Below are 13,356 nucleotides of genomic sequence, written 5' to 3' on the forward strand. Positions count from 1 at the left end.
AAATCTTTTGTAACATTATAAATGTCTTTACTGTCACTTTTGATCAATTTAATTAATCCATTTTTAAATCTTACCACAAATGTTTGAATGGAATCAGTGTTTCCCAAAAAATGTTAAGCAGCAAAAATTCAAAATTAATAATAATAATAATAATAATAATAATAATAAATGTTTCTCAAGAATCAAATCAGCATATTAGAATGATTTCTGAAGGATCATGTGACACTGAAGACTGATGCTGAAAATTCAGCTTTGACATCACAGGAATAATTTATTGTATGAGTGCGCACTGTCTTTGTATATCTACAGTCTTTGGTTTAGCTTATGATGTTTATAGTGTAATGCTTGTAACAGATAACATAATCTGCCATGGATGTGCTGTGTCTAGTTGTGAAACTGTTTCAGTTACCAAGCAAATTATTTTTGGGAAAACAAAGAAAAGCAGTGTATGTTGTATAGAGTGCTGCAATGATGATATATTTTTGTAGGCCAGCACCGAAGTTAGCATCACCCTGGTTCCCTTGACAAAAACCCACTAGGATTTTTCTATTGGCTTTTGGATTGTTACAGAAAATAAGCTCTGTGACCAACAAACGTTTACGTATCATGATAATATTCACAAATGAAGACAACTTTTATAAATGTTTAAGCCTAAATACAATCAGCAAAAGTACAAATCTATAGGCTATAGACGAACTACACCGCAGTCACATAACTTGATCACAATCACTAAGCTTCTGACAACTCTTTAATTTTCCCTGAAAATTCGAGTTAGAGTAGATTGCAAGAGCACAATAAACACAGTGAGGCTGTGAAAGCAGGCTTGTGAGTAGAAGAGTTTACCTGCTTGGTGTGAAGATGTTTAATGTCCCCGACAATCTCTGTAGTCCCATTTCGCCACTTTTTTGCAACACCTTTTTCAAGACTAAATAATTATAAGTGAAAAAATCTTGAGCTTGTGTTCACCACAGACCTTATACAGACCTTATTTCAGGCATTTAACCAAACACTCATTCAAAAACTGACTTCAGGACAATGGAAAAGGAAGTGCTAATATGCTAACAAAATTACATCATCCCTGCAGCACACTATTATGTCAGATGGATTCTTTGTTCTCATAAACAAAAGTGAATAACCTAGTGTAATGTAAATATCTGATAAAAAAATTTTCTTCAGTTGTAATGGTTAACATTTATTAGGCAGTTATGTGGAATGACATTGTTTTAGGTTGATTTTAATATAACAAAATAAACAAATACAATATCCCTAAAATATTTGGACCCTTAAAAATGTTTAAATGTCATTCATTAGATGGCAAAATATGAAACCAAGTGGCAAAATATTTCACAGGATCTTTGTTCACTTTTAAAGGTGCCCTAGAATCAGAATTTGAATTTACCTCGGCATAGTTGAATAACAAGAGTTCAGTACATGGAAAAGACATACAGTGAGTTTCAAACTCCATTGTTTCCTCCTTATGTAAATCTCATTTAGACTTCCGGAAAACACTCGGATCTCAACATAACACCGACTGTTACGTAACAGTCGGGATCATTAATATGTATGACCCCAATATTTGCATAATGCCAGCCCATTCGACGCATTAGACAAGGAAAGGCAGTATTAACGTCTGGATCTGTGCACAGACAAGGTAAGCAAGCAAGAACAACAGCGAAAAATGGCAGATGGAGCAATAATAACTGACATGATCCATGATATCATGATATTTTTAGTGATATTTGTAAATTGTCTTTCTAAATGTTTCATTAGCATGTTGCTAATACTGTTAAATGTGGTTAACGTTACCATTGTTTCTTACTGTATTCACGGAGACAAGAGCCGTCGCTATTTTCATTTTTAAACACTTGCAGTCTATATAATTCATAAACACAACTTCATTCTTTATAAATCTCTCCAACAGTGTAGAATTAGACGTTAGCCACAGAGCATAGCCTCAAACTCACACAGAATCAAACGTAACCATCTAAATAAATACTTTACTCACATAATTCGAAGCATGCATACAGCATGCATGACGAACATCTTGTAAAGATCCATTTGAGGGTTATATTAGCTGTGTGAACTTTGTTTATGCAATGTATAGTCAAGAGCTCGTGGGGCAGAGGGAACGAATCTCTTAAAGGGGCCGTGCTGAAAAAAATCAGTGCATAGCTAATGATGCCCCAAAATAGGCAGTTAAAAAAAATTAATTAAACTCTATGGGGTATTTTGAGCTGAAACTTCACAGACACATTCAGGGGACACCTAGGACTTATATTACATCTTGTAAAAAAACAATCTAGGACACCTTTAAATGATAACATTATATACGCTACCACCAAAAGTTTACGATTCGTAAGATTTTTATCGAGGTTTTTGAAAGAAGTCTCTTATGGTTGCATGTTTTTATCAATTATACAGTAAAACAGTAATATTGTGAAATTTTTATTACAATTTAAAATAAAAGTTTCCAATTTTTTAACATTTAATTTATTCCTGTGATGCAAAGCTGAATTTTCAGCATCATTACTCAAGTCTTCAGTGTCACATGATCCTTCAAAAATCATTCTTCACAAGTCGATATGCTGTTTTGGTGTTCAAGAAGCATATTAATTTTGAATGTTGAAAACTGTCGTGCTGCTTAATATTTCAATGGAAACTGTGATACATTTTATGAATATTCTTTCATGAATCGAAAGTTCAAAGGAACAGCATTTTTTATTATTCAAATCATCTTTTGTAACATTATAAATGTCTTTACTGTCACTTTACATTAGTTTAATGCATCCTTGCAGATTAAAAGACTTTCTGACCCTAAAATTTTGAACTGCAGTGTACTTTTGTATTTAGCTTTATTTAGCTTTATTTAGCTGTATTTAGCTTCTCTCTTTTTTTTTTTTTGAACAATATGTAAAATATTGTGAAAAACTTGACTTGAATTTTTTCATTCTTGCATGTGTTTAAGCTGTGTCTCTTTCTGACAGGCCCTCCTCAAGAAAACATGGCAAACCCTAAAGAGAAAACTCCCATGTGTTTGGTGAATGAGTTAGCCCGTTTCAACAGGATTCAACCTCAATATAAGCTGCTGAATGAGAAAGGGCCTGCACATGCTAAGGTACTGTTAAAAGGTCATAAAACACTTTTTTTTTTTGTACAGGTTGCACATCAATGAAAACAACAATAGCACTCATTGTTTATTATTAAAGGTGCAATATGTAATATTTTCTGTCCGCTAAAGGTCGCTAGAAGCCTATTCAAAACAAAGGCATAGCTTGATGACGCCAAGTTTGATTGCGGAATCTTGGGACATGTGGTCTTCACCTCAACGGACAGTGCAAAAGAATAGGGATAGGACTCGGGAAGAAATCATGTTCATGGATGCGATTATTAATGTCATTGTAGTGTGAAGCAGAGCAGGACCGAATGTTGTGGGAGATGAACGAGGACGCTGGAGTGAATGTGCAACACACGCCTCACAAACTTTTATTATGCCACAGTTGCGCCGCTTCCACTTTTCCGGTCATGAGTATGAGGTAACACAGCTCTGTTTATCATATTAGATACATTCAAGGGTGTTAAAGGATGTTATAACGTTGCTCCGTGCGTTCGCTCGGTGGCTGCTGTGAGACACTTGTTTGAGACACACTGTAGTAAGATTGATTTTAGAATATTATATTAAATGCTGGATGGCTTGTGTTGATCAATGGCACGCAATTAATTTTAAAACATATTGTATGATGGAGAAAAGTCTGCATTACTGTTACTAAAAATAAAGCTGCATCTGATTATGCTATGTTAGCTACTTCACAAAATAGTGTTTTTTTCTGAGGCATGGTAAAGCATGGTGAATTAAGAAAATTTGATTTATTTTAAATAAGACTAAACTTGTCGAGCTATATAACAATAATTCGTTTTCTGTCTATAAATATATCAAAACAGTTGTTCCCTTGTCTATTAAAACTTAATTAATATATTAATGCGTCTTTTGTGTTTTCATGGTTTCTACATAATAAAACCGGAAACCGAGGGTAACGCGGGTATGACGCAATTGACAGGCGACTCCTTTACTGCACAAATCTTACATATTGCACCTTTAATGGAAAAGTGTTTTTTTTTTTTTTAGTTTTTTGGAGCTGTTTCGTTCTTCCGCTTAGAAGCAAAGTTGAACCAACATCATGAAAAGTGAGGTATATGCGTTAATTCTAAGTGGTGATTGGCTGCCACGGCTGGAGAGTACGCATCTACATCATCAGTTTTTCTTGGCATTATTAGGGGCTTTTTAGCACCGGAGGAACGTTTTCATAGTTTGGCTGAAGTACCCGGATTTGCACCGCAGGAACTGTTCCAGAAACTCCTTTTGGAGGAACTAAATTAGCTCCTTCTTCAGAGTAGGGTCTAAACCAGTACTATAGGAACTACCAGTGATGTAAGTGTCCGTTGATTGGTCAAACACATGTCAAACACTGGCACCAAATGCCATGTAAACATATTTACTCCACAAACATGGAAAACAGCGATAACAGCATTTACCTGTTGTCTGCAGGGTTATGTTCTTTTCTCCACGTCGATGATGTATAATACTGAAAGTTGTCATTGGAGATTTCATCTCTTATCCCCACTTTTTGCTCTTTCAGCTGCGTAAATTATACGTCTACATTCCATCTCCGTTATCAAGAAATCCACGACACACAACAAACACAGCTCCGATCACGGCGTCACCCATCCAACCTTTTTTAGCATTTGTAAATGCCGTGCTTAAAGATGCCGCTGTCGGCCACTTCCGAGAACCAGGAACATGGCCTGGGGGAGAAGTAAGTTTTCTGGGAACTATCCTAGTGGCTAGATCCTATAACTGAGTTCCTAGAACTATTCGTTGCAAAAGCCCCTATTCATAAGAATGAACTCTTTTAATGAATGAATGAATGAGGCATTTATATAGCGCTGTCATATGTACTACTGTACACCCAAAGCGCTTTACAATCATATCAGGGGTCTCTCCTCATCCACCACCAGTGTGCAGCATCCACTTGGATGATGCGACGGCAGCCACAGTACAACGGCGCCAGTGCGCTCACCATACGCCAACTGTAGGTGGTAATCCAATCACTGCGCTGTATTATGCATGAGATCACCTTATAGCAGAGAATTCACGTGTCACAAAAGACCATTTCAGTGCTGTTCCTTCACTTGCCTGTTCATATTTGCGTTTGGACACATGTATTGTAAGTGTTTGTTTCATCAGAAGCACAAAAGTGTTGTGTGCATTTTCCCCACGATGCAGTCAGAGCTGCAGCTTGACTACCAACACATGGAAAATATGACTAACAATATTTAATATGTAACCAGTAACAACACACAGTGTGGTTTCTACATGGAATGCCAAGATGAGTTTAACAACACTCACAACGCAGATATTACCGCATGTATCCGGACTGGAGTATTTCAATTTTTTATGGCCATATTTCATATACCCTAGAGCTCCAAACATGGACCAGCACCGTGTATGAGAATGCATTTCATCATGTCTTCTTCAAATGAAATGTATATGTACAAATAAAGACTCTGATACAGCGTCTGATCATAAAATGCGAATTATTCTGATACACAGAAGACAATGATGTAGACTGAAAATTCAAAGAAGAATGAACAAAAAAGTAACTATACCTTTATTATTTCTGTGTGTGTCAATTGTTCAGAGAATAAAGTCCTTGTAAATGTAATGAAAATATTATTATAGACCTTCTTCCTAATTTTTCATATAAACCAATAGCTCTGCAAAGTTATAATGCTGTTGTTATTTCTAGGAATAATTTATCGTAATGTATTTGATTTGTTAATAATAGTTGTTAGTAGTTTCTAATGATAAGGTTTTTGTCATAGGGTTATATTTCTAAAATACATCAAGATGCCTCCAACTTTATAATGAGTGTGTTGTAGGTCTGTGTTTGTTGTCTCCCCTCTTCCCACCCACTACACTCCAGCTTTTCCACAGTTTAATACTCCAATTTCTTGAGTCTTTTTCAAATCTAAGGTGTGAGCAGGTTTGGGAGGGGGTTTAAATGTTCCTATTTAAATGTATTGATTTAAACTAATGAAAAATTAGTTCACTTGAACTAATGACTAATTAATTACTCACCCTCATGTTGTTCCACACCTGTAAAATATTTTTGATGAACTCCGAGAGCTTCTGACATCAACATACACATCAATGTCATAACAAATTTCAAGGCCCGGAAAGGAAGTAAAGAATAATCGTTAAAAAAATTCACATGACTACAGTGGTTCAGCCTTAAACCTTAAAGGATTAGTCCACTTTCAAACAAAATTTTCCTGATAATTCACTCACCCCCATGTCATCCAAGATGTTCATGTCTTTCTTTCTTCAGTTGAAAAGAAATGAAGGTTTTTGATGAAAACATTCCAGGATTATTCTCCTTATAGTGGACTTCAGTGACCTCCAAACGGTCAAAATGACAGTTTCAGTGCAGCTTCAAATGGCTTTAAACAATACCAGACAAGGAATAAGGGTCTTATCTAGCGAAACAATTGGTCATTTTCTAAAAAAAATATAAACGTATATGCTTTATATAAACAAATGATCGCCTTGCACGTGCTTCTGCCAAAACCGCACTTTCGTATTCTTCAAAAAGCTTACGCTGTATGTCCTACGCGTTCCCCATTCTACTTACGGAAAAAACAGAACCGGTGCTGTGTTCATTCCGTAAGTAGAATAGGGAGAGCGTAGGACATGCAGCGTAAGCTTTGCGGGTATGACGTAATTGACAGGTGACTCCTCACACGTCCCGGAGCCTTGGTTAAAATTGTAATTTTCTCACGATTTACAAATAGTTGGAAACATTTGGGATATTGTAAGTACTCAAGTGAACAAAATATATAACATTGGCCTAGTGGTTTTTGGATATTTTACTGCAAAAATCTTACATATTGCACCTTTAAATAATGTAACATCAAATAAGCAAAAAGTAGACACTTAAAGGTTATTAGAGACATATTTCTCATGTCTGCGCTACAAGTCTTTGCTGTTTTTTTTGTTTTTTTTTGTGACGTGTTCCAGAAAAGTTCACCGAGACTGAGACTTGGAAAGCATGTCCTGTTAGTTTTCTTGATTTTAGTTAAGCAAATGTTATTTGATGTTATTATGAATGTACACAAAAATAGACCCAGTTTTGAATGATGTCTTACTCTTATCTGTATTTAAGTTTTTTTTCAGCTGCTATAAGGAGAAAAATCCAATTGATTGCGCCAGCGCTTCACGCTCACACAACAACATATCAGTTTCTAGCATTTCTAACTAGATATCACAGCCCATTCATCATCAAACTAATTTTGCAGTCATTCAAACAGAGAAAAAGTTATTCAGCTGAATTTAAATGGACGGTTGTATATGTAGGCTGTGACGGTCAACATGACCACTGCCCTACCATTATTCTAAACACATTTTTGCGCACAAGGATGCTGTTTTGGGGACATGACTGAAGTACAAAGCCTTGCTTACATAATAAATATTACTTTAGCATCCAAATACATGCTAATATGGAAATATTTGGCCCAATGACAGTTTCAGTTTCGCTTTTAAATAAATTTTAGGCTGTAAAAAAAATGTTGTATGTAATGAATGCCACTATCATTTGCTTATTTTATAGGATACTTATAATTTTCATGTTTTGTTTTGAATACCATTCAATTTAAAGGTGCTAAAGAGGATCTTGATGTTTTTGAGGCCCTACCTCGTGCACAGATGATGTATATTAATATTATTCCTTTCAGTGCACCTAATAAATAGTCTTTTATCAGTTAGTACAGACAGTTTTAAGTAATATTGCAAAAATGTATAAAACAAAACATCCTCTTTAGCATCTTTAATGGATTTGTTGTCAAGTGAGGGGAAATGTATGTAAATGTGTTAATATGTATGTAAACATTTTATTTAATGGTATTTTACATTATTTTTTAATGTAATAATAAAGTGGGACTGATACCTCAACGTTTGTTTGACCCAGTGCGACTACTCAGGTGCAACTTATTTTACGGAAAATACTGTATTGTTGAAAAGTGCTTATTTACAGATTTGGGACTATTTGTGCCAATAAAACAAGCATATTGAGTTCATTATTCCCACCCACATTTCCTTTGGGTTTAATCACTGTTATAATTATGGGGGTCCTTGGAAAATGTTCCTAAAAGGGGTCCCTGGCCCCAAAAAAGTTTGAGAACCCCTGAGCTGATGCACTAACTGAATGAAACCTTATGGTGAAGTGTTAACCTTAATTTTATTGCATATTAATTTAATTAGTTCATTTAATGTAATTTATTAAACCTAATACAAATATGTAACCAGAAAATATTTGTTTTCTTGCAAGAACTCAAATCATGTCGCTCAAGACAGTCCCTCAGGTGATCCTTTTAATATAGATCACCTTGCAATAGTTTTGTTGAAAATGTATTGCTGCCAAGAGCCCAAATCTGTAAAAAATGCTTAGCAATTATGGAACAATGTGCAGTCTTTAATGCAAAATAAAACCTGACATGGCAATCAGGGTCTTGTATAATCTTGAAAGCTCTTATCTTGCGAAAATGACTTGCTGACTGTACATTATCCTACTTATTTTATAGCTACTTGGCTAAATAAATAAATACTCAGACATAAAATATTGATTTGAGTTATTTTGTGTTACTTGTAGACAACTTCTAGGTTATCTAAAAACTTTCACTAAGAAAATAGTCCACTATAACATAGAAAACAATCACCCTAGTTTTCCTGCTGGATTGTGTGTGCAGATCTTCACGGTGCAGCTGAGCTTGGGGAACCAGGTATGGGAGTCAGAAGGCAGCAGCATCAAAAAGGCCCAGCACTCCACAGCTACCATGGCCCTGACAGAGAGCAGTCTCCCCCGACCTCCTCCCCGCTCCCCTAAAGCCGACAGCAACAGCAACCCAGGTACCAACATCTCTCAGGGACATTATAACTGGCCGTAATATGCTGTAAAGTAGAGCAGCGTTCTTCACGGGGGTCTAGGGTGGTATTGTAGGTAAACCGTTTGAAAGTGTTTATCTGCTATATCAAATAAAAGTAATCCTTATATTTTTACAATTTTGTGCACTATGAAAAAGGGGATCACTGATCCATCTTTTTCCTTTTTGCAGGCAGCATCACTCCTACAGTGGAGTTGAATGGCTTGGCCATGAAGCGAGGGGAGCCAGCTATCTATAGACCTCTGGACCCCAAACCCATTCCCAACTACAGAGCCAATTACAACTTTAGAGGAATGTTCAACCAGAGGTACGTGCTTTAGCCTAAGGTTTTTATTAGGAGGTCAATGTCTCAAGCAGAACTGTCATGTAGATTCTAGCAATTTCAGTTTCTAGTAGATGTATTATTTGTCTTTACTGCCATCTAGTGGTGTCATACTCATGTTAGGTCAAACATAAAATACAGTATTTAAAGAGTTAGTTCACCCAAAAATGAAAATTCTGTCATTTATTACTCATCCTCATGCCGTTCCACACCCGTAAGACCTTCGTTAATCTTCGGAATGCAAATTGAGATATTTTTGTTGAAATCCAATGGTCTCCATGAGGCCTGCATAGGGAGCAATGACATTTCCTCTCTCATGATCCATAAAGGTACTAAAAACATATTTAAATCAGTTCATGTGAGTACAGTGGTTCAATATTAATATTATAAAGTGACGAGAATATTTTTGGAGCGCCAAAAAAAACTAAATAACGACTTATCTAGTGATGGCTGATTTCAAAACACTGCTTCAGGAAGCTTCGGAGCATTAAGCAATTAATCTTTTGTGTCGAATCAGTGGTTCCGAGCGCTAAAGTCACATTTCGGCAGTTTGACGGTTTGACACGTGATCCGAATCATGATTCATAACACTGATTCATAATGCTCAGAAGCTTCATGAAGCAGTGTTTTGAAATCGGCCATCACTAAATAAGCCGTTATTTTTTTGGCACACCAAAAATATTCTCGTCGCTTTATAATATTAATATTGAACCACTGTACTCACATGAACTGATTTAAATATGTTTTTAGTACATTAATGGATCTTGAGAGAGGAAATGTCATTGCTCCCTATGCAGGCCTCACGGAGCCATCGGATTTCAACTAAAATATCTTCATTCGTGTTCGGAAGATGAACGAAGGTCTTACAGGTGTGGAACGGCATGAGGGTGAATAATAAATGACATTATTTTCATTTTTGGGTGAATTAACCCTTTAAGTGAACTCAGCTTACCAAATATAGTCAACTAGCGTCTGGTTTTTAGAGATTGACCACTGTATTCAACAAGATTAAGATGTCTGGTGTGATTTTTTTGTACTAAGTTTTGACTCTTCTCTCAAGAGAACAACTTTGGGAACATAAATAGAAATTCTGCTTGTTACCATTAGATGGCAGTATTGCCCTTTTTTTCTTGTATAAGAGGACTTTGACTGCACTACCCGTGTTTTACATTAGACATCAAGAAGAAACCCAGCACACTAACAGAAAAATAAAAGTAAACACAACTGTCCTTAATATCAATGAAATGTATTAATATTGCCATATGTTTGGATGATGCTGGGTTGAAAAAACTGACTTGTCGTCATAATCTTGTTTGAAATGTTTGGTTTCTAAATATCTTTTGAAATGTGATTTGTTTTCATGCTCTTAACAGACAATGATTTACAGCACACAGACATTGTGGTCAGCACAGATTTTAAGTGAACTCATAGTTATTGTAGTGTGGTTCGTATTTTCTTGTTCCTTGCCTTTAGTTCATTCATTTCGTCATTTTTTTGAGGATGAGGGCTTGTCACACAACCTGCCCATGTCGGCATCTGCCCTATTGAATTGTGCTGCAAAATATCTAATTAGATACTGGAATTAAATTGCATTTAAGTGATATTTTTCAAGATACACTATACTTTTTGTATAGCTTTAGTGAGCATTTAGCTCCACAACTTTGGAAAAAACATCTAATTTATGCTTTCGCAAAACTTTGAGTTGCTATTTGTTGGTCAGGTTTATTCCAGCTGAACTGGCAAGAATGAAAAGAAACATGCAGACGCTGACGTATTCATCAGCTAAAAGGCACGAACGGCGAGAAGCAACGTTGACGCTAATCGGAAAACTACACTACATTACAAGGAGCACATTACACCTTAATCCTGTTGTCATTTGAAGCTTTTATTTAGACATTTGCTTTCGATTGAAGCTCAATGGACACTGTGAGAACAAAGGCGAGGTGAGAAACCTGAGTCTTGTAATGCTAAGATCTCAACCTGATATCAAAAAGCGTTAAAGGGCCTGCGTGTAGTGATTTTATGGAAAGAAATGTATATATGTTTCTTCGCTGCACATCTAGAATTTCTGTGATGTAGTCTTTGAAATAGTAATACAACAAGGAGCCAAAGTAAATCGGATCCTCTGCGTGATTACATCATTTTAGTGCGGAGCCTGGCCGGAGACCACCGTGAGGGACTGTTGTAGATATTAACGATGTTGCAAATGTATTCTACCCTTGAGTCTTCTGCCCTCTCCTCAATCGAAACAGATCCTCTCAGAGGTGTTACAAGCCTTGCATAATTTAAACACAGATTCACTTATTCACAGCTCTCTAATTGATGGTTTAATTAGAATATTGATTTTGTGTCTGTACTGTTCATTATGGAGAAGAATAATTGCAAGGCTGTAGTGAATTAAGGGATTATGAGACTGAGAGTATTGGCAGATATATATGAATATGTATGAATGTCAGGAAGGATATTGATTGATTAACAAATATATTTTGAATTATTAATTGATACTTAAAGGGGACCTATTATGCCTCTTTTCACAAGATGTAATATATACAGTCAAACCAAAATTTATTCAGACACCTTGAACATTTAATTCATTAATACAGTTTATTCACAATAGTTTAAAAAAAAATGGTAATAAATATGACAAGATCTCAGAGTTAAACTGTGTCAGAAAAAAATAATTTTAATTATGTCCGATAACTATAATTTTTGGTCAATTTTTATCAATTTTACACTGTATGAAGAATTTTTGGGTATAATTTGACAGTTTACTTTATTTTGCTATCCTCACTTACATAAATGAACTATAGTGTCCTGCACTTACTAGTAAAAATATATCAAATATATCAAATAATTGTTGGTTTGACTGTAATGTATCTGTGAAGTTTATATATATATATATATATATATATATATATATATATATATATATATATATATATATATATATATATATATATAAATATAATATATATATATATATAAATATAATATATATATATATATAAATATAATATATATAAATATATAAATATAATATATATATATATAAATATAATATATATAAATATATAAATATAATATATATAATTTGATTTGAGAACGCAACTGGACGTTTCTGAATGGTTAGTGGATAAATTCATGTAGTTGCTGTGGAGTTGATTCAACTCATCCACTGTCATGTGCCGTAATGTTAATCTTTTGTGCAAATCCAGCATTCGTTTGTGAAGCAGTCCGGTGTAAAATGACAGCATGGCAACAACACTCTACTACAACAAATCTTCCTCTTCTCTAAAGCAGCCCACATGGCCTCGCCCCCTTTTGTTGCATGTTCTTGGGGGCAGGATTTATGTAAATTTTGGGGTTTGTGATGTCACCAACCCAGGAAGAAGATTGTTGTAGTCCCTGCCAGCCAACTGTTGTAGTCCTATCAAAGAAAATCTCCCTTTGCATTGAACTTTGAGCATCGTAACTTTGCAGATGTTTATGCTCAAACAGCAACATTAGACACTAAATAAAGTTAAAAAAGTGAAGTTATATTCAAGGACACCTTTAAAGGGGTCATGTCATATGAGAAATTTTTTGAGATATGCAATAACAGACTAAATTCTGAAAATCAGATTAAGCTTGTTGTGTGCTTCTGAAACTTTGTTATGGCGCGTTCACACCGGACGCGAATGAAGCGGTAAGCGTGAGTGATTTACATGTTAAGTCAATGCAAAGACGCGAATTGACATCCTGCGGTGCGATTCGCGCGAATGAAGCTAACCAATCAGGAGCTTGCTCTAGTAGTGACGTGACGTTGCGAGCTGAGGCAGAAATTCGAAACCGCAATGGAGGACAAAATCATCGTCGCTATACATCTTCATACATTTATAGAAACAGAAATAAAAAGGATCGTGTTTGAAAGAAAGTGAGTGAGGAGGTCGGACAATCTGATAAGTTGTAAAAAACGGTCTTTACTCAATTTGAGCCCATATCATGACGCAAATTCGCGTCTGTTGTGAAGGGATTTTCACGCGCGAATGAAGCGAGTAAAC

General features: G+C 35.5%; 1 protein-coding gene across 4 annotated transcripts in view; it reads left to right on the forward strand.

The window, feature by feature from the left end:
• stau2 (staufen double-stranded RNA binding protein 2) overlaps positions 1-13,356 on the forward strand; it is a 153,262-nt gene that overhangs the window by 5,387 nt on the left and 134,519 nt on the right. For all 4 annotated transcript variants that reach the window (XM_067377626.1, XM_067377628.1, XM_067377629.1 and 1 more), the window contains exons 3-5: positions 2,985-3,115; positions 8,800-8,959; positions 9,166-9,301. In XM_067377626.1, coding sequence (XP_067233727.1) covers positions 2,985-3,115; positions 8,800-8,959; positions 9,166-9,301 — 427 coding nt within the window. The remainder of the gene's footprint in view (positions 1-2,984; positions 3,116-8,799; positions 8,960-9,165; positions 9,302-13,356) is intronic.

Source organism: Chanodichthys erythropterus, chromosome 23 (assembly GCF_024489055.1).
Source record: "Chanodichthys erythropterus isolate Z2021 chromosome 23, ASM2448905v1, whole genome shotgun sequence".
Taxonomy (NCBI): domain Eukaryota; kingdom Metazoa; phylum Chordata; class Actinopteri; order Cypriniformes; family Xenocyprididae; genus Chanodichthys; species Chanodichthys erythropterus.